The sequence below is a fragment of the Drosophila biarmipes genome, chromosome 2R, assembly GCF_025231255.1.
Source record: "Drosophila biarmipes strain raj3 chromosome 2R, RU_DBia_V1.1, whole genome shotgun sequence".
Lineage (NCBI taxonomy): Eukaryota > Metazoa > Arthropoda > Insecta > Diptera > Drosophilidae > Drosophila > Drosophila biarmipes.
The window spans coordinates 8,894,778-8,917,220 of NC_066615.1; the positions used below are offsets into that span (position 1 = coordinate 8,894,778).

The window sequence follows — 22,443 nt, forward strand, 5'->3', positions numbered from 1 at the left end:
AAATGTTTGCCGCCAAAGAGAACGGTTCGGAACAAACAAAATGTGTCGGCTTTTGCCAGGGGTTCAGTTGTTCGGCTCTTGAGTTGCATGTGGCAAGTTGTCGGTGCCCAAAAACATCGTGAGCGTCATTTGAATGGTGTGATAATTTTTGCGCCTTCGCCTGGCAGCTTTGGCAGTGAATTAATTGCGTGCCACATTATAAATTTCGGATCCCTTATTAAAGGTCTTCCCCACACTCGCGGACAGGAGCACACACACTTGTGGATTCTCACACGCCGCTACAGCATCGAGAAATTCCAAAAGTCTTGTGGCATGTTGCAAAGTTGTTGGGTGTTGTTGTCGCCGGACGTGTGGGCATGTCAAGGCGTTGTCGCAAGGCGTAAGTGGCAGCCAAACGAAAACCAAATTCGAAAAACCGAACAGTTCGCCCCACAATTTAATATTTTTTATTTAAGTCAACGTATTCCCAAAACACACTATTTGAATATTTCTTATTCCACGAAAAACATCTACTATAAACAATCTTGTATAACACGTCTAGAAGAAAGCTAACTGCAACTCCATTAATTTTAAAACAACTATTTTAAGAACATGTTTCTCTGATTTCTTGATCAACCACTTTCCAATGAAATGTAAACCATATTAGGTATTTATTTATGATTAAGTGACAGTTGATTGAGAAAAGTCTGAAAAAAATCGTTTACTGAATAATTGTAAATTTGAAAGACAATATTTTTTCAACAGTTCATAAAGAACAGATACAAAAAACAATACTGTTTTGCTGAATAGTACAATTAGGAACACTGAATACACGATTTCCTGGGCTTTTCCTAGTCGGGTAGACATACATGCGAAATTACCATACGCAACCCCTGATTCGTTGCTCCTACAACAACAACAATCGGCAAACCGACAGATACGATAATTCTGTGTCTCTTTCTAAGAGCACAAAATTTGCATATCAAACGCAGCAGAAAAACAACCAAAAAGCAGGCAAAACAGACGCCGCGCAGTCGCCTTTCATAACAACAAAAGCAAGAGCAACAAAAACTAAAGCAATAACAACTACAACTACAGACATGTAACTAATGCATAGACAATGTTTTCTTCCACTTTTTTTCTCGCTTTTGCAAAATTTACGTATTCTGAACGATACGAAATTAAGTAAATTACAATATTGTACGATGATTGTCGCAGGCAAAGTTGTTGTTGCTGCATTCGCTGTGCTATATGTGCTATATGCTATATTTGCGTGAAATTATTATGGCAATCGATTTGGGGACCACACACATCCACATCCACGTCCAGAGACATCGGGAAAAGGGGACTAAGAAAAATAGCAATAAAACTGGCGGTAAAATTATTATTGATTACTCATACGCCGCATGTAACGGGCTAATGAAAACGGGCGAACTGCGATGGGCTTTCTACGAATAATCGATAACGATGACGATGACGCGATCGCCAGTTAGCGATAGCAATAGCCAGCAATTACTTTCGTCATAAGTCAGCCAATGTGGCGACGACTTCTCCTTCCGCTGCACTCGGCTTTAACCTGAACTCGAGGCACGGCTTTCGGCCACCGACGCTGCAGTGGAAAAAACCAAGACAAAAGTTTTACAATCTGTCAAACTTTTTATGAATGAAAAGATGAAATCATTTCAATAATTAAATAAAAAACTATAAATTGGAAAAAATAAAAAAAAATGTTTTTGCTATTGTAAAATTCAAGACTGCTTTAACCTGAACTCGAACCTCGGCTTTCGGCCACCGACAATCCATTTACAAAAAATAAAGCAAAGGCTGTACAACCTTTCATGATAGAAGGTTAACCAAGAAACCGTTTCAGGAAATAAATGAAAAAAATATAAATTGAAAAAAAAAATTTAATTAACTTTACAAATGTACAGCTTGCAACAAGTTACACAGACCGTTATATAGGTAGATTTAAACAACTTTTGTAAACTTTAGCTTTAACAAACAAAAAAACAAAGATTTAATTGTTGGATGAGTATATTAGGAAACATTCAAGCAGTGGACCTGGGTTCAACTACACCTGCGAACTTATAAAAATGTAATTAGAAACATGACGTGAGCTTTTTAATTGATTCTCTTTTATTTGTAAATGTAACACTCCGCACTCTAGTTAAGCGCATTTACTTATCCGAATTTACTAATTGAAGCTTCCCCTTCCCCTAAGTAAAATGTATGAAATGCAGTCAATTTTTTCCGAGTGCACTGATGTTGTTGTGCTGGTTTTTTCGCGCGCACTCGCCTGTGTGAGTCTGCTCAGCCCGCGTACATATATATAATTGTTGCGCTTCGCACACAAGCTTCCAAATAAGGGACGGCACATGTGAGCTGAGGAAGCTATAACTATCGCTGCAGGCTACGCAAATCGGTGGCGTTTCCACTTTCGCATAGATTTCGAGGGAAACCAACGCCTGCCGTCGGTCTGAAGTTCAGCCCGTTGATGCAGCGTCACAGAAGTGGTGCAGTTGTGCCAGGTGGTTGACAAGTCGCCGCCGTCGCCGGTGGCTTTGCTGCCCCGAAAAGCGATCGCCGATCGATGGCGGCGGATGGTGATGGTGGCGACCAGGAGTCGGCTGTCGTGCAACATATGGCAGCGATGACAACGCATGTTAACAGCTTTTTAAAGTCGTTGCAACACATCTGGCCGGCGAAACGGCAAGAACAATAACACAATTCCCAGGCCGATAAGCCCAGCGAATCGATGTTAATGTATCTGTACGGTGTTTATGTGTGTATCTTTAACCCCGCGTGCCACAAAGGATGCCAAATTTGGCTGCAATCCGATATGAAATGTCCCAAAACTGCAGACAGGAAATCTCACGCGTGCCACCAGCGGCAACAGCGGCAACATCGGCTCACTGGAGCGGATGGAGATGGAGATGGAGTATATTATCCAAAAATGCGGTCTGGCGTGCCTTTGAATTAAGGTATCGATTTAGCCTGCGGTCGTTTGGTCATCCCGGTCCGTCAGTTCGGTTCAGCTCGGTTCAGTCATTTTCATTCATTGTTGGCGCGCGCTCATTGTTGGTGTGAAATTTAGCACAACAGCAGCAACATCGGGCACTGCAGCAGCAGCAGCAGCAGCAGCACATCGGCACACAGCAGCAACATCGCAACATCACAACATCGCAACAAGTGGCTCTGCGGTTGCAATGAATCCGCATAACAGACATACAGCAAAGCGACGGACTGGGACTGAGGCTCTAAAATGCGGCAAAATATTTCTTACTCTTGCACTCCACTTTGGCCGGCAGCTTTAAAAATACTTTTTAAATGCGCCGAAGCATGAAGTCAGCCCAGCTTTCAACGGATACGCACAGGATCAAGTGTTATAAATGTTAATTCGCAAATAATTGCAGCGGAGGCTTCGAAAAGGTCTCCTCGCGATGGGATGGCTTAATCGCTGCCAATCAGACGATGAGACTAAGGCTTTACTTTGCCCAGAGTTTAATTGAAAATTTATGGCACTTTCATTAGCGCCAAGGCAAGTTGTGCAGCAGTACTACGTTCTGCACCATCTTCCACGTTTAAGAAGCCTAGAAAATATGTGATTATATGTATGTATCACAAAAGCTGTGTGGATTTCAACATTTGATTTTATTGTGGGCAGGAAATGAGCTGAACATCGATTGTTGTTAACTTTTGTTAACCGTGCGGACTGTGGGTAGAGTCGGCTTTTGCCCCGTTTCATGTGGGAAGACCGCGTGTGCTTCATTATATAATGGATTGGAATTGGAATCGGAATTGGGAGATGGGCACATTCACTCTAGCACACATAGCACACGGCAATCGCGAGCAAAACAAAGGTCAGCTCAGAGCTTTGCCCAGAGTTTATCACAACACATGTGTTTTCCTCTTTTTAAGTACAGTTTGCCAGGAGTTCTTTTAGGAACTGGCTATCAATTCAGATGTGCAAGGAGGTAGAAGGAAGCGAAGTTTATAATCATTGCAGGAAGTTTGTTCCATATTTGTCAACTTTTTATTGGCTTGTTATTTGAAAGATCTTTCGAAGCCATTAATTAATCAAACAGTTTTTTATTATTTTTTTAAAGGAGAAAACAAATTCCAAACATCCTTTCGAAGTTCTGTTTAAATATAAATATTCCATCGTTGGTGAAATTTGCTGAAAGCAGCATTTTAACACTTGTTTTATTTTCAAATGTTATAGCTGAAGAAATTTAAAATCGAGTGATATTGATTAACTTATTTTTAGTTACTTCGCAAACATGAAATAGGTACCAAGAAAATAATTCTCATCTACAGAAACATATAGCCGTAATGCGTTTTATCCTAGCTAATCTCTAGATACTTTATCGGAACCTTTCCCGGCACAATTAGGCAAACGTCTTCACAGAAAAATCCACACTATGAGGCAACCAGACTCGAAAAAGAATCATTCCCAGCCATAAATTGGCCAGTGAAGCGGAGCTGCCTCTGCCTATATAAGTAGCTACAAAGCGGGGCGCGGTACGGCGAAAAGCCATAAGTTTCCTCCAAATCGCTGCCTCCGCCACGCTCCACTGGATGGGCGTTGCATTGGGCGTGGCTCGGCGGCGCTAGAAGAGCCATGGAAAGGGGGCGGGGGAAGGTCGCAGAGATTTCGACGTGGATAGCCAAGAATTTTGATTAACTTGGAAAATCATTGGAGTAAGTCGGCGGGGACAGGGCGGGGGATTGGGCAAGAAACCACTGAGGCAGATAGACTCCAGAGCGCACAATGTACGCATTATTTGTTTGCATTGCGGCCCAATAATTGCTTAACTAAATGTGAGTCCTGCTCAAAGGCCAAAAGCGCCTCGTTAAGGTCTCAGTCTGGCTTTTAAATAATCACAATGAAAGCAACAGGGCCAAAAGCAAGACAGGCCAACCAGCAAAAAAAAAAACGGAGGGGAAAACAGCAAAAACCAAAACAATACAAAGAAATACGAAACGAAAGAAAAGAAAAAACGCTCACAAATTGTCATTTCTTAACCTTTTCAGATTGCGAAGGCGGCGGCAGCGGCGCAGAAGCAGAGGCACCAGGAGTCGGAGGTTCCGATGGCCAAGTGGCCAAGTGGCCAAGCGTCCAGAAGTCGCCAGAAGTTGCCGACTCACAATGTGTGTGCGCGAAGGCTTTAAGAAATGCCGAATTCCAGAAGCTGCAGTACAATCAGTTGAATTAAAAAACGAGCGCACAGACAGAGGCCGACGGCTGGATGGGATTCGGACTCGGATGGAGATGGGGATGGGGATGCGGATGGGGGATGGGGTTCCTGGGGGCTCTGGAGGATCGCCGGCGATATCATCGCGTGGTGAGCCCGCGCTCACTAGGAAATTAAGAGGACATTGTGGCGGCATGCGGTTAGAACTCGCTGCGGCGGCTTAAACACAAAATCCGCAGAGGAGATTCCTCGGGTTCCTGCGTTGTTGGTGGCTTTTGGACAGCTGGACGCTGGCTGACAGAGGTCGCCCTCGTACGTAATCGACGAGCATTGCAAATGCTTTTGTCCTCCGCCTGCGTCTTGTGCTGCGCACGTGGCCATGTTGCAGCAGCAGCCGCAGCAGCAGCAGCAGCAGCAACTCGCAACAGCAAGCACGGCAGCAACATCAGCAGCAACAGCAGCAACAACAGCCAAGCAGCAAATCATTGAAATGTCGTTAGAGGCTCGAGCGGCACGCAGCTTCGATAGTCAGCGAAACCGCAAAATGCTTTTAATTTCTCAAACTGATATGCACCCGTGCTCCCACTGCCGTGGAGGAAAACCTGGGCCAGAGGTTCAATTTGGCTTATTTCTTTTTGTTTTTGCCTGCTGCTAAGGACCCATGATGAGGTATTAGGAGGGCAGGGATCAGAGCATTACTTTTGACCAGAAGGCTTGACAAACTCAACTATGAACTCAGGGATGCTCTATGGAATACTGTAACTTTACTGTTTCATCAGGCAATAACAAGGTGGTAAAAGAGTATATTAAGAAAGTGATTTATCTGAGTAGTTTAATATGCAGGTATGCAGGGAGGAACAGCAATTAAAGGTTATTTTAGATCAAAACAAATTGGGAAAATATAAGTTTTGAAGACAAATAACGCAAATAATCATTTTACTTTCGCATTCGATTTAAAACATTTAAAAACAAAAATTATCAGTAAGAAGTAAAAGAAGATTTAGATACATTTTTAAAATTGTAACTTTCCCTAAAATTGCTTGTTGTACTAGAAAACTACAGCCAATTCTGTACTAACATATTTATTAAATCTTGTCAACGCTGGGCCACGCAAATTAAATGTTGAAATAAAAACAAAATCGTAAAAGCCAACAAACTTGCGCCTTTTTCACTGGCTGGGCTTCGTGGGCGGTTCAGATGTTTAGATGATGATGCGCAGGTGAGCGACCATAGAAGGCAACCTATGTAGCCAAGACACCCGCGCAGACTGATGGATCGCACTCTCGATGGAGCAAGATACGAATATATGTAAGCATACACATATAATGTGAGCCAGCAAACGTTGGCAAACAGCACGGCGAACAGCCCACTGCAAGTCGGCAATTAACCTTGGCTGGACAAAGAGTTGGCGGCGGCAGAACGACCTACAGCAGCAGCGGTACGAGTTATGGATTTTATTTTATCAGTCAGCTGGCAGTCAGCTACCAGCAACGGCTACACAGGAAATAAATAGTTCTCGAAGTCACTCAAATAAAATAGGCTATTTTTTTTCAAGATTAGATCGAAAGCAAGTATCATTTCATTATATCTTTTAAAACAAAATGCTTTAAGAGTACTCAAAAGATCCCAAAGATATGAAAGGGCTTGTTAAAGTTTTCACTTCATCTTAAGAAAACAAATATTTTTTAAAAATATTTTTGTTGAAAACTATTTCACAAATAGAAGTATCTTTTCATCGCATCTTTCAAACAGATGGCTTTAAAAGTACTTTTCGGCAGTAAATGTATCTTGTAACCCTCAAAAGATCTCTAGGATATGAAAGGGCTTGGATGGGATGTTTCCCTTCATTTTCTGTACAAATTTACATTTTTCTGCGCGTGTAGAGCAGCAACTGATGACCTGAGCCGGCGTTGGTGTCACACCCACAACATTTTGGCGTTCATTCATCGGCCCAGGCTGAATGGAAAAACTGAGCTGGGTCTGCGGACGGGGATGGGGCCACCAGGGGGCTGAGTCGATCGTGGCACACGTCATCGGGCAGCCAAGAGGCCAGTGGGGCCTACGCCAAAGCTTTTGGCATTGAAAAGTACGAGGCACAAACGCGATTTGCATGCCAAGTCGAAAGCGGCGGAAAAGCGAGGGGAACTCGCTCACTGACTGACTGGCTGTTGGTGCATGACGGGATTCAGTGGTGGCTCTGATCGATTTATGAACTCGTCGCCAGCATTGTTGTCATGACGTCACAGTGCCCCCGCGGCCAAAAACTCTTTCATTCGGGGTCGGGTCTCTATGGGGAGAAGCGGAAGCTCTTTGCAACAGCGAAAGGAAAACAGAAACACGCAGATATAACGACATCACAAATTCATTCATGGAGAGCCGACCCACTCGCCAGTTTTGGGATTATTAGAGGCTAGTGTGTAGGCTAGAAACTAGAAACTCTGGGCTCGGGCTTATCGCGGTGCTCTCAACCTTGCTCTTGAAACAGCTGGAAACATGTTGGGGTTCTCCGTTGGTTTTTTTATCGTTTTCCTTTTTATTATTTTATAATATTGCGCTAAATAATATATATATGTATGTTTCTTCTGCATAGATACTATTTTGTGGTTGTTTTTTAAACATATTTTGATGGCTTATGCGGTAAATTGCTTTAGGGTTATTCGATTTACGTCTTTTGTTTTGCTGCGGCGCAGTGCACGATCTATTAAATAATAAATTTAACTAGTATTAAAGAAATTACTCGGCCTTCTGTTTGACAGAAAGTGTGTGTTTCGGTAATTAAATTATGTGTGCTTGTCGAGTACTTTCTTTAACGGAGTAAAAATTAAGTAATAAATTAAATGTAAATTGCCTTTGATGCGAGCGAACTTGCTTTGAGCTGCTTTTTAATTTGGTATTTAAATTTAGGTGTACAATAAATATTAGTAGAAAGAGCGAAACAAGCAAACAGCTCAAAGGTGAGTAACTAGCGGTTGTGTTGCACGGAGTAATTTAGAACTTGGCACTCATTCTGAGCGATTCGTCATGCAACATCCAATTAGTAAGTGTCAATAAAAGCCAATTGGATCGATCAATAAACATAACTATAGGGTGGTAAATACTACTAACATTACGCTAAACAAACCCGGAAAGTACGCTTAAACTGTACGGAGCACGCTCATCACTCACGCATCATCACACTCTCTCACACAGTCGGGGAAATGGGAAATGGAAAACGGCCGCCGGCGCATTCGACATGTGCCCCATTTTTATTTGCTATCAACTTGTTTTAACTAAGTTTCGTAAACGCACTCGAGCTGTTTACCCTTTAGACTCTGTACAGCAAACCTTTGCGGAAAGTTTCCTTCTAGTTGTGGGTGGTATTGCACTTATGGCTTAAAGTTTTAACTTTAAAGGACTAACTAAAGCAGTCTCGGCTGTGTCTCGATGTGTCTCTAGTGGTTCTACAGAATGGCACTGGGTTGGAAGCTGCAGCTGATGCACAGTGGATCTATTGCTATGGGTGTGTGGGGTGTACTTGGGGGAGCTGTAGCTTTGCTATGGCACAGTCGCCTTTAAGTAAGAGTCTTGACTAGTATACAAAAAAAATGTAAATTACACAATTACACAATACGATTAATAAAAACACAAAACACTGCGATCTGCGATAAACAAGAACAAAACGAGCGGCGAGATCGTATTGGCCATGGATCCGAAACACGAGTATCGAAGTTCGATCAAGCCATTTGCTGCACTTTGGATCTGCTAAACATATATAAACTGCTGTCTAACTAACTGGCTTGGTTTTTCTGCGGGAAAACGGCGAGGTGCGGTGTTTTGGTAATCAGAGTTTCTACCCAATAAAGCGATGAAGAATATTGTGGGGGGTTACTTGCTTATAGTGGCTTTTACTTTCAAAGACTTCTTCTGATGCTTTGTAACCAAAGAACGTAGTAATGTGATGAAAATATATAAAATAACGAGTAACAAGCTAGTATTCAGCGTTGGGATTTATATGTATGGGATCAATTAAAAGTGCCTTTTAGGCATAGTGGATTTTAGAAGGCAAAGAAGTTAATTTTAAATTTAAAGCAGAAATCACTTTTCTGGATTTTTACTTCATTTAATTTGGAATAAATGTAAAACTGCCCTGGTGAAGAGAATAAGATTCTGTGAAAGTAAAGGGGTAGCACACTATGGAGTCCTAGGAGCCTATCGAAAGTTCAGGAACTGACACTGAAAGCTATAGCCTGGAGGGAATCACCTGCCCCCCGCTCTCTCCGCACCAACCAAGTCCCGGAAATTGCCTAGAGAATCCTGGCCAGAAGCCTAGCGCTGCGCATGCGTGTGCGACATGTGCGAGTGCGTCGAATGCGGCGGCGGCACGTGCGGCACGTGGGCGTGGTGCCCGTGTCCGCCGTATTGGGCGTGGGAAAGGGGCGACGCCTGGCCGCCGCTGTAGCCCGACTGCATCAGGCTCTGCTCGAGGCTGTAGTGCGAGGGCGGCGCCGGCGGGTGACCCAGATGAGCGTGCCCGTGGTGGCCGTATATCAATTGTCTTACTTTCGAGTCCTCGTCGGCGATGTTGTAGCTGAGCTCCGTCTCCTCGAACCCGGTGGCCGACATCCGCTGGTCGCCGCCGCCGACGCTGGGCGGATCCGGCGAGTTGAGGCAGGTCTGGATGAGCTGCTTGCCCGCCTCCGAGGTGATCATCGGCTGCAGCTTGCGCGTGGCAAATGTGTACACGTGGCCCGTCTCGCTGGCCACCAGCAGCATCACCTGCGTCCCGGTCAGCGTGGACAGCTCGTAGGCCTGCAAGCAAAGAGGGAGAGCAGAGGATCGTGTTAAGTACTCGATGCTATCGGAATGGGAATCGGAATCGGTATCGGCTACTTGCCAGCCGACTGGCGAGGCAGGCTGCCGAAGCGTGTGTTGCCGTGCGGCACATAAATTTACCACACCAACTATGCGATTATGTTGCAGCGATAAGAAGCGTTAAGCGGGACCCCGAATGTGCCGGACTTTAAATTACCAGAGATGGCAGCGTGATCGGGGGGTTTGGTAAGTAATCCTAAAACCAAAACCTAATTTTAATGGTCTTAAGTATAATATCCATCAATATATTCGATGTTTGGTTTCTATTCATTGCTGTTATTATTATTATTTACTTTTTAAAGTATTTAACTTATGTAAAAGAAAATGACAAATTAAATACTATTGAAATCAACGAGTTGTGACAATTTAAGTACGTGTTTAAAGGATTAATAGGATTCTTCAAAAATAGTTTAGATCAGGTTAAAAATGGGTATTTAATCAGCATAGAACTTGTAGTTTGGATGACCATTGTTATAGTTGAGAAATCTCTAACAAGTTATCTTAACAGCTTGTCTTTTATTTTTGTTTTCAGGAACCCCTCACTGCCTTTAATGGCTTATTAACCTACATCACTGTCGTATTTGCTTTGTAAAACATCCCTAATCTGTAGTAAAACCGACTAGATCACGGCAAGCCCATGACGTACGTCTGCGCCAGAGAAGTCAGTGGGTCCGGACCCTTCGTTCCCTTTCGTGCTTCTCAGGACGCCCACGCAAAAGACCCGAAAGTCACGCAAGCATCGCCATGGAGCCCCATGGTCGGTATCACCTCCCGGACCGTGTTCCTGCACATTAGATGGTAGACGGTAGCCTAAGCTGCCTATCAACAGCTCGTAATTACTATAAAAGCGATAAAGTCGCTGTCGGTCTGGCGGGCAAAACAGTTTTTGCTACTTTTCCGCCACTTTTGCTGCCGTGAGTCGAAGAGCACAGCGCATAAATAACTGGCGGACCAAGAAGCCAGGCAATCGCTTCGGGAACATTTATTAATATTAATGAAATTGTTTTACACATTGTTGCGGATTGCCGGATTGCCGGATTGCGATGGGGATTGGGATTGGGTGCTGGGGATCGCATAGGATCGTATCGCATCGGACTGGATGGGGTGGGGGCTAACCCACTCCATCGATTGGCTGCCAATTTTATGTGTAACATGTGTAAATGCAAACAATTGACACGGTCCGAAAGCGGAATCCGAATCGGATTTCGATTATTCTCGTTCTGATTCCGATGCCGATGCACATTCTGAGTCTGAGTAGGTGTCGATTGTGTGCCTAGGTAGCTGCCCGCGTAGCCGCGAGCAGGCCAACAATTCATGTCAATTTGAATTTCGAACAAAGACAAAAGGACACGACTCGGCATTGGGGCGAGGATTGGGGTCCGAAAGCGTTGACAGGACAAGAAGGCGGCCCCAGAGACCGCGGGCCGTGCCGTCCAGATGGAGAGTCATTTGTTAGAAGCCGATTGTTGCCTGTTTTCGTTGCCCCCTGCATATGTGTTGCCCCCTGTGTTGTTAAGGCAACTGCTGGCCTGTTGCATGTGGCCAAAAGGCGAGCCGACTCGGAGCCTCTTGGCCCGGCTTTCCGCGGCTTATCTGGGCACAATCTGCCGACGCGGCCGCGGCTTAAGCTTCCGTGCTGGAAGCTGAAGGCGAGCTGCAAGCTGGTCCCCCAAAGCAAACAATTCCCAAGCTCCAGCCCAATCCCAAGCCTCGTGATTTCAATTTAACACCTTTTGGCGGCATTTTGCGCCCGTGTGCCCTTTTAGCCACGGCCAATTGTTGGGAACTTGTCGATGGCTTGTTCGATGGCTGTGCATTATGCAGAAGCCAGAAGCGAAAGCCCCGGACCGGTGATAATGCGGCCCACGCAATTAGGCTGGCCAGCAAATGAGATCACTTCTGGACATTAGCTCACTTTTCACTCTTGTGGCCTTTTTTGGCCCCGTACCACTGCCACCCACGCGAAAAAGCGTCCCCAGATCGTCTTGGCCAGATCGAAATGACCAAAATTGGCCAGTGGAAAGCATGCCAACAGGTTGGCGCGACAACCGACTCTCTGGGCCAAGTTCATTGGCCGCAATTTGTTGGCCGGTAGGGTTGGTGGATGGCGGATTGCAGATTGCCTTTGCCCGGCTTTGCGCTTTTTGCTGCCACCGCTGGTAGCGCCAAGCCGAGGTCCCATTGTCTGCCTGTCAACTGTCCGCCGGCTGGACATCGATGAGGGACCGCATCAAAGTCACCAAAATGATATTTTTTGGAACGCATATAGAGGCGGCCTTTTGTCCCGGGCGTGCGCCTGTCATAAGTTTCGGCATCCGAGAACCTCAATCTCGGGTGGGGGAGCCCACGTCCCAGGGGTTAAATGTTTTGGATACCCTACCGATGAAGCAATGCCATTTTGGCACCCAATAACCTTTGACTAAGTGCTAAATTGCTTTAAAAAAGGAGAAATCGATCACCCAATGTCTTACTTTGTGGTGGAAATACAGAATCTAAGACTGTCTACTACTATTACTCTAAAAAGCATCCGCAAATGATAACACATTGTATTTGTGAATTAACAAAATGCATTAAAATGTATTTTTTTTACTTTTACTATTAAAAAACGGCTCATTATACTCTAAACACACATTCTTAATTCATTTTGCGGAACATAAAACAATTTGTGAAACTAACAAAGGTAATTTTTGGTTATACCATTACTTCTAGTCCTGTTCTTAGAGCACTTGTAACGTCAAAGCTCTTTTTTAAAATTCCCCCTTTACATTTTAGAGCTTCGTTTTTGTTTCGTTGGCCCGTTGGGTCAAGTATTTCATAAGATTTTGTGTTTGGGCAAAGATCGTGCTGAGATCGTGATTTAGCGCCGCGATGTTGATGCTTTTTGTCTGATTTTGATCGGGGGCTTGGTTTAGCTAGTGGCCAGGGAAGTCTATTTCAAAAATGTGAAAAATTTCATATGCGGCCCGCAGATCGATGGAAAGCAGCAGGAGCAGTGCGGTGGCCTTATGTAAGTTTGCGTGTGAAAATTGGTCATTTGAAAATGCCAAGGCACCGGCCACATTGCAGCGAGTGGGCCAGAATCCGCCAGGAGCACGCATCAATTGTTGTCGGGGGAGGAGTGGCTGTGGATGCGGATTGTGGGCCGGCAACTGGTGGGCAGCCCACCAGCCTCTTTGAATGCAATTGCGGCGGCAAATTAACATTTTATGAAGCCGAAAACAAAGGGAAACGCGGAATCGTGGGCTACCGCGCTTACACCACGCCGCCAAAGCCACCAGTTGGCTCGGACAGACGCGATCTGGCCGAAAACCAGAGGATCTGGGGCTACTGTTCAGGAGACTGGCGAGAGAACTGCGCGGGCACAGTGGTTGAGGGTTCAGTTTAGAATTAAAACCAGCAATCAGTCAGACTTTATCTACTGAAATGCTTCTACAAAGTTCAATATTCAATTGTACTTTTATATCATGAGCACATACTCACATTAAACTTCCAAAAATCAATTATTTTTAGTTTAAGCTTAAAAAAATTAATTATTTTTAGTTTAAACTTAAAAAAATGAATAATTTTTAGTTTAAACTTAAAAAATGAATAATTTTTAGTTTACAGACGTGTACTTTTTGATTTTTAAGTAATTTTGAAAAGGTTTTGAATAGGTAAAGACTATTTTATTTCAGTTTCTTAAGATGTTTTTGAGGTTTATTGAAAACCATCCGCTTGCTTTTTAGTCAGTAAAAACATTTTGTAAGATTTGTCCATGTTGATGTGCCATGAATTGAAACTGAGGATGAATATTTATAAAAGAAGTTAAATCCATATCTATGCTATTGTTAAATACACAACTGCACAACTATATAAACTATCAGAGTAGAATTTGTTGGGACTTTTTGAAACCTTTTTTAAAAAAATATTTCAAAGTTCTGAGGATTTTGTGCTTCCCTGCAAGGGAAACCACATAAGAATATCTAATTGGAGTCTCTAAGGATTCTTCTCCGCAGTATTCCTAGGGAACCCCCGCTATCCCCACCACTGTGCCGATGGCCAGATGACGATACATGCCCGCTCTGCCTGCGGGGAGAACAATGCCAGAGTTCTAAGGGGAACCTTTGGATTCCGTCGCAACCGAATCCCCGAAGCATTTATTAATTGCACATGCGCTGGAAACGTGGCCAAATGTCAACATCCCAATTGCAGCGCCAATCGTGGCTGGGATGGGGATGCGGATGGCATAGGAATGGTATGGGGTATGGTACTAGGGTGCTGCCGCCGATCTTACCTTCTTCATGATGCCCGTCTTGCGCTTGGAGAAGGTCGTGTAGCGACGCAGCTTGTTGTCGATGTACTCCATTTTGATTTTGACACGTCCCTTTGTCTTTTTGCCGTTGGCGGGTGGCGACTTCTTGTTGGGCAGTGGGTTGTAGCTGTCCACGCCGTCGTCCACGGCTCCGCCGGCCACGCCGTCGAGTCCCTGCAGGGTGAGTCCGCCGGAGGACCGGTGGTGGTCCTCGTAGCAGTCGCTGCCGGACCGCTTGAGGCCCCGCTGCTGCTGCTGCTGCTGGGGATGCTGTTGCTGCTGCTGATGCTGCTGCTGCTGCTGCTGTTGCTGCTGCTGCTGCTGCTGGGAGGCGTGTTGTGGGCTGTGCAGCGTCTGGCACTGGGTGGCAGGGGGTGCCCCGCCGCCGCCAGCGGGATTCGGCCGCTGCATGGGCGGCACACCGCCCATGTTCTGGAGCAGGCCGCCCGAGGGCGGGCGACCCGCGCCCAGGGCGGGATTGCCGTACATGTCCGCCGGATCCGCCAGACTCAGCCCAATACTACTCATCGAGTAGTTGAGATTGTAGCGCGAGTCACCTCGCGTCGGATCCATTCTGAGGTAAAAGTTCTCCACCGTGGAGCCGTAGAAATCCAAGGCACCGCGCGCGTCTATTATTGCGTTTGGGCTTGCTGGCCTGTGTGAAAATCTACTGAAATCCGGCCGCGGCACACTTTTCCGATCCGATTCTCTCTCGCTTTGTATTCCAAAAATAAAACTACACAGGAAAACACACAACGCGCGCGTTTCGCTGGCGTTTTCCCTAGGCGTTTCGCTGCGACGGCGCGTTTCTGGGGCGGTTTCTGGTGGCCGGCTGCCTGGGGGCCGAGTTCTTAGCCCGCAAGACGGTTAGCAACCCGGGTTTTCGGCCGGGAACGCGATTTTTGTTAAGTTTTTAGTGCAACGCCGACGTTTTGCAACACGCACACACGCACGCTCGCACACACACAGCAGAGTTGACAGCTGACAGTCCTGCAGTGTTGGAATGTGGCGGAAAGCCAGGGATGCAGCGCTCGAGTGTTGCGAAGAGAGGCGGCTTGGCGGCAAATTCGAAGTGTGCGCAGAGTGGAGTTGGTTTCTGCGGCTGAAGTTCTGGTTCGTTGTATGGCCTTAGTTTCTGTATGGCTTTTTGTTTTAGCTTAGTTATTTATTTTACTTTATTTGAGTTGAGTTCCGTTTTCTTTTGTGGTGTTTTAGAAATTAAAGTTGCTTCCTGATTTCTTGTATTTAGATGTAGTCGTTTGTTGCTTAGCAATCTTGCAATGTTTTTTGTGGTTTACCTAGTTTATCTTTATTATTAAACCGTTTTTGTAAGTTTATCATTGACGTTTTAATGTTTCATCCGTTTTTCCTCGTAATGCTACTTCCTTTGATTACTGTTTGTCTATTAATGGCTTTTATTTTATAAGTTTGAGGCTTAGCTCTTGATGTTTTGCTGTTGAGTCTTGTTTTATCGCAAGTGTTTTTGCAAAAAAATCCTTTAAAAATTGCTTTGATTTCGTTGTTTCCGTGCGGCTATGGGAAGTATTTGCGCTTTTGTTTGTTCCGAATGCGTTGCATTTAGTTTGCTTATCGCTTATTTGTCGCTAGGCACTTGTTTGGACCGTTTGCTTTATTTGTGGCGATTTTATTGTGGTTCATTCCAAATACGATTCGAAACGATTCGACGGGCTAAACTGAGCTAACTTGCGATCGATGGCTGGCAACGTTGTTGCTCAGATGGCGTGCAAATACCTAATAAACTTCCACCGACGATGTTCGTTCGATATTCCAAACTTGGCCCGACCGGTTCTCTCTTTCCGAAAGAGTCGTACTGCCCCCAGCTCTCTTCGGTCCCAGGGAAAGAGCACTGGGTATATAGAAAAGCCCGCATTTATTCGTTTTTTCCAGCGCCGTCTTTCATTTTGCAGAGGCGGCTGGCTTTATGGCTTAATTAATTAGATGGCCACGCCCCCGTATGCATACTCATTCGCTGCGCATGCGCAGTGCGCATAGACCGGGGATTTCGATTTCGGTTTCGGAAAAAACACATAGTACCATGGCTCCTCCCCCTTGGATCGCTTTGTGATCGCGGGCTTTGTAATTGCCTGGCAGCGCCATTTTAACGTGCTTTTCGCTTATCATCCCTGTTAATTTAGTTAATTTGTGATTTTGTAATTTTGTAATTTCTTCTTTTTAAGTTTTTCGACTTCACAGGGGCATTTCAGGTCCCCACTGACAATAACAACAAGAGGCACAAAAAGCGATACACTTAAACTATGCCAGGAATTTCTTAGCCCCGGCCAATATGGTCAGAATGCTCTAGAGGATTTGCGTGGTGGGCCCACTTGTACACAGGAGCACGAGTATTTCGCCATGTCCTTAAATAGAGGTTCGCAAGAAAATTCTGCAAGGCGATACCGGGGGCGGGGGCGGCAAGGTGGGCATGGCCACGTGCAGTGACTAACAGATAGCCAGCAGATATATAGGAAAGTCAGATAAATCGATACACTCACTGCCCCCTGCACCCCGCCCCAGCGATCCCCGAACAGAACCGATCCGAAGATCGAAGATCGAAGATGATGCATTCCCCCGGCTGCAAATGGTCATCGTTGCCTTTTCCAGCCATCGGTGTCGTTGTCGCCAGCTTGTCTCTTCCGCGAATAAGCCAGGTCTTCAGGAGCAGGGTCTCGGTCTGCGGTTCCAGGATGAGGACCACAGCCACAACCAGCAGCGCACTGCCCTCCGCCCCCTGCATTTAATTAGAATGAAATATAGAAACTCGATGGTTTGTCTACCTGCCCGGGCTGCCTAATGATTTAAATTAATCATAATGACTGTCAAAATAGAACGTTTGCCGCTGGCAACGGATCATATAAGGATCGATCCACGCAGCGGGCACCCGGTCCTCGGACTGGGGTTCATCTGCCTCATCATAGGCACTAAGGGAAAAGGAGTGCTACTTTAGTTGTGGTTTCTGATTTTTATTTATTTATGAATATAAGCTATATAAGTTGAGTTAGTTTAATCAGCATTTGATTTTGGTTTTGTAAATTTGGGCTCTACATTTTAAGTATGTGGTCAACACCTTCCCCATCAAAATTAGTTTTGTTTACATTTTTAAAGGCAAAATATATTAGACGATAGAGAAATAAGATATAAAATCAGATCAAGAAAGAGCTTTCTTAACAAAATCCATAATTTTCTGTTGCTAGTACTTCTTATCTTTCGAATTTTGTGCTTTATTTTAGGATGTTAATCTTATAACGCCTCCAATTTCATATTAGCTTACCTATCATAAGTGTGGTCTAAGCTTTAAAGTAATAATAAAAGTGCCAGTTGACCCAACTACAATCCATTTTACTATTAATTAAGAGCCATCAAACGTTTTTCCCAGTGCACCTCGATGGTGCTCCTGGTCCTACTGACATTTCATCATACTCACACGGCCTGGCTGTTGGCTTCTTGGCTTGTTGGCCTGTAAGTCTGGTCTAAGGTTCTCACAATTGTAGACGCGTTCTGTGCAGCGCTTACTAATTGGTTAGTTGGCTGCAGGCTGGGGCTTCAGAGGCTTCAGCCCGTGGTCCACCACCATCCAGGTCCCCTTTCTCCGCCCCTTTCTCCAGCTGGATTCTGGTGGCTCCAGAGCGGCTGTCTTTCTAGGCGATCGTCAGCCGAAGTCAGCCTGTCTGGCCGAGAACTCTTGGCTAAGAGCCTGCTGGCTCAGCTGGGAACAACTGCTACATGCTGTACTTTTTGCCATCGGATTTTCCACGGAATTCTCCTCAGCTGAACATTTCTAATACTTAATTATTTGCCAGCGCTCGCTTGCCGTTTTACGTGCGTTTATTTCAGATATGGAGAGGCTGCTCCTGTTCCTCAAATTCCCCATTACGTAATCCTTCAGAGTTCACCTTCAAAACGGTGGACGGATCACCTAGGCATCCCCGTCTGGGCATGGGCATAGGTATATTCCCGAATATATTTATAACTTAGGAGGAACGGTTTGTTCCATTTACGATCTCGAACAACTTTTGATTTTGCAGCTAGCCATAGCCGCATATGTGTGTTTATAGGTATATATAGACTTTTTTACTATTTATAGCGCTTCTTGGGCATTTGCCTTAAGCCAAAGCCAAAGTGTTTTAAATAGTCGAAATATGAAAAATTTCTGTTTTGTCTTTTTTAGCAGAATCATGTGGGAAAGTATCTGCAAGGTGTTGGGATTTGGATTTAAGAAGGCGATATGCGTAGAACTTCAGTAAAGGGGATTTTGCAGGGCTTACAAAAGATTAAATGAATCTTATGAATGTGTTGCTATGGTAAAAGAGGCAAATTAACAACGAACATCAGGGTGCAATTTAAGATATATATATTATACACATTTAATGTTACATTAAGAATGTGAAAGTACTTTTTACCGAGCAAAAAACACTTGTCTGACTTGTCTTGTCAAATAAATGTAAAGGAAATTTATAAATTAGGAAGAGAAATAGTTTATAATGTTATTACTTATATCCTAAAAACAATTACTAAAATAAAAAAACTCTTAAAAGCGATATGGTACTCAATTGACAAATTGAAGTAAACACAATAACATGTGTAGCCCGCATAAAATTAAAAAGCAAAAATATGCAAGTGCCAAGCTAAAACGTAGTAACACAAAAACACCACAACCAATCCCCCAAAGTACTATTTAAAATAGAAAATCTATTAACTGAGAAGCAGGCTGGTTGATTTACACACTCAGACCAGCGAGCGCACTCCTTATACAGATGGGCCCAAGATCGAATGAATATATCTGATCGAGAGTAAGAACGTGGCACATGAGTGCGATGCATGGTCGCCCGAAACTCTGAGGCTGCGCGACTCAGGTGTCTAATTGGGCGCTGGGGTGACAATGAACCACTTAGGCAGGCCAACTCCGAGCACTAAGCCAAAGCCCGGAGATTGACAAAAGCCGGCAGAGAAAACCGCCAACGCCGGCTCAAAAGTCGAACCAATTGCCAATTGGTACAGGCGATCCGAATGTTTTTTGTGTCCAGGCTCATGAATAACGCATAAGATTGGTTGGGAATCGGAATCGAAATCGGGATGGGGATCGGACTCCTCGCTCCTGGCCGCCGTTCGAGGGGCAATTGTCTGGCCGTTTGTGTTACAATTTAAATAAAATTGCGGCTCCCTGGGCGAAAACAAAAGGAAAAGCAGCCATCACTTGGGGTTTTCGGGCCTGAGTGTTCGGTTTTGGTTTTCTCTTGAGGCGAAGTACGAGTACCGTTCTGGCACAGGAAACAAAAGCCCGCTACAATCATAAAACGATTAACAGGTCGTGACCGTTTCACCTGATTATGGGATTACCGGTGGCCAGCTCATTTGCATTCCGGCGGCCACTCTTTCCACGGTGACAAGTGCAGGAAGTTCGGAACTCCCCTTCCTTCCGCGCGCGACCACTAGCTTCTAACTTCCTCGCCTTCCGCGCATTTCAATTCACTCAATATTTAATTATGAAAGTCGAAAGGCAGACGAAGATTGGTGCGTGCCCCGCATGGAAGTGGGTTCTCTTGGGGCCTCTGCTAGTTTTCGGACCCAGGTCGGGCCTCGAAACCTGGGGCCCACTAACTCGGGCCTCTACAAATTAGAACAGAATTATCCCACGCATCTCGGATAATGTACGCGAAATACTTGATCGATTGCCAGCGATCTATGGTTGGTTGTACTCGTACTCCAGCTGACAACAACAATGATAACAAAAACAGCGCAGACAAGGAGGATCGTCGCAGACAGCCGAGCAGAGCATCAGAAAACTGGAAAGTACGGGGAACCGCGCTTGGGATCTGCGGATCGTCGATGGCACAACAAATTTCAGCGCGCAGAACGGTAACTTATTTTTTCCTACCCGCTAACTAAGGGGTACGTGGATCAGCTTGGACTTGGACTCGAAATATTTTTTCCGAACGCAAGCCTTGACTTTTAACTTCCGAATTCAATTGAATACCTGATGGGATTATAAAAGGTTTCAGAAGAAAAAGATTCAAGAAAGAGTTACCAATTTATTTGAACTAAGTAAGCCAAGAAGACTTTAAAATATTTGGAAGGTACATCTTAATATTTTTGTAACTGTAGTATTTGAATATTTATTCAACATTTCAATATCTTTACCTATACTTTTAAGTCTTTGTAATAAGAGTCTTAAAAAATAAATTTAGTTTATTTCAATTATAAAACGTTTCTCAAAATATAAATTAACCTTTACAAATATTTTGTACTTTTAGGTTCGGCAATCCTTTATAATTTTACCCGCCTTAAAGCTTTATTATACAGAATTTTGTAGGGGTCCTCTTAAAGTTTTTAGAACTTTCTTAGAGTTTAATAACGTTTTGAATCGAAATTTTTAATAATAACCAAGTTCATAAATATTTAGGGCCTAATTTATATCAGTTAGGGCCCCCTTGGGATCTTTTCTTTTTAGTTCTTTGCAAAATAAAGTAATTATAAAAGTTTCGGTTTTCATACGGTTTTAAAAAATGAAGATATTTAAGATCCCTACCAGGTATCCCCCATTCGACTCCACCTTCCCGCCTAACTGGGGTCCACTTATTGTCAAGCTGCGCAGAAGCCGAGGAGGGGATGGGGGTGGGGTGCGATCCAGCCAAAGCAGTTGGAGGAGGAGGCTCTCACAGCGATGTCTCCAGTTTGGCTGTGATAAAATGTGCGTAAGTGATCAGTTGGAAGACAACGACTCGGAGTCGAAGACTCGGGCTCAGACTGAGATTCAGACTGCCACTGCGACTGTGGGTTAAAATTCCTGGACTTGGCGATTCTTGGCGTTTTTTGTGCTGCTCGTCTGTGGCTTTTTCAACTCTCTCGGCACTCGGCAGCATTTTAAAATTACAAGTATGTAATTTTGCTGAAATCAAGCGCTCATATGAAAATTCCACTGGCAGTGCAGAAGCTGTCGATCGATCTGGATCGCGATCGTTTGCTCTTGCGTCTGCAATTGCGGGGCATTTTTAATTTGTGCCCCGGCTTTGACTTTTGCCAGAGCCTGGAAATCAGAGCAGTGGATGCGAGATTGGGTTCGAACTCGAGTGGCAGTGGAGGCCGGACTGTGCGACCTTATCGCGCCCACTGTGCACCAATGCACAAATGCACACACAAAATGTCAATTCTGCGCACGTCGCTTCACCAGGCATCCCAATCAGTCGTGGCCGGGCCACCACCTGCCCCCGATCCCCGCCAGAATCGCCAGAGATGGGGGGTGGACGAGCTGCTGGCCAGGCTCCTTTAGCTGCTGGCTGGCTTTCTGGCCTGGCAGCTCGTCATCATTATCTCTGCGCTCTGCCAACATCACAAATAATATGAGGAAAGCACAAAAAGGCCAAGACAATCGAGGGCCCAAAGAGCCAGGGAACCGAGAGGACTTCTGGCCTGCAAATAAACTATTTCAATCAATGCGTTTGTCGTCGGGCCATCGATCGCATGCCAAAGGTAGTTAGGCATCCCATAGGATGAGTTGTGGGCTCTTCGATTGGGTTTTTCGAGGTATTTCGGGGTGGGTGGGGATGGAAATGGGCCCAAAGGTGAGAGGTAGCCATAAACAACGCAAAGTTTTCTTTGGGAAATTCCACACATTTCGTTCAAGCTGTTTTTTAAGAAAAGTTGGCTGAATGAATATAAATGATATTTACCATTTATTCGAGCGTTGTGACTAATTTTGTTCCCCAACTAAAGCTTTCTCATTTTGAATTTGCATTTGAATTTGCGCCACTTTACCACAGTTGAAGTCCAGTTATCAAACGCCAGATGTCGCTTACCCTTCTTTGAACAGACCACAGATGTCGGCTCTCTTATAAACGAGTTTAAACGGTTCTTGTCTTGACTTCTTGGTTGAAAACATGGGTTAAAATTGCACTGCTTAAAGCGCACTGCTTTATGTCTTACAATTTTTGGCGGCTGTATTATAAAATTCAAAAAAAAGAATTGAAGATTTTATTAGCTTTATCTATTTTACGAACTCATGGGTTTTTTAAAACGGTTTCTAAATGGGTGAATTTTTTACAGGAAGATATTTCGTCGATTCATTTTAGTTGTGCATGGTTGTGTAGGTTTTATTTTTATACCAGTAACTCG

The 22,443-nt window shown here is 44.6% G+C and overlaps 2 protein-coding genes across 2 annotated transcripts in view; one reads left to right on the forward strand and one right to left on the reverse strand.

The window, feature by feature from the left end:
* Positions 1–16,044, reverse strand: part of LOC108026793 (serum response factor homolog) — a 29,227-nt gene extending 13,183 nt beyond the window's left edge. The window contains exons 1-2 of the mRNA XM_017097954.3: positions 14,299–16,044; positions 9,714–9,962 (exon numbers count right to left, since the gene is read on the reverse strand). Coding sequence (XP_016953443.1) covers positions 9,714–9,962; positions 14,299–14,889 — 840 coding nt within the window. The 5' untranslated portion in view covers positions 14,890–16,044. The remainder of the gene's footprint in view (positions 1–9,713; positions 9,963–14,298) is intronic.
* On the forward strand, positions 6,510–6,683 carry LOC127010953 (uncharacterized; the record flags this gene model as incomplete). Its single annotated transcript, XM_050887117.1, has 1 exon — positions 6,510–6,683. A coding segment is annotated over one exon (174 nt), but the record flags the coding sequence as incomplete, so codon positions are not given.
* Positions 16,045–22,443: the final 6,399 nt, after the last annotated feature.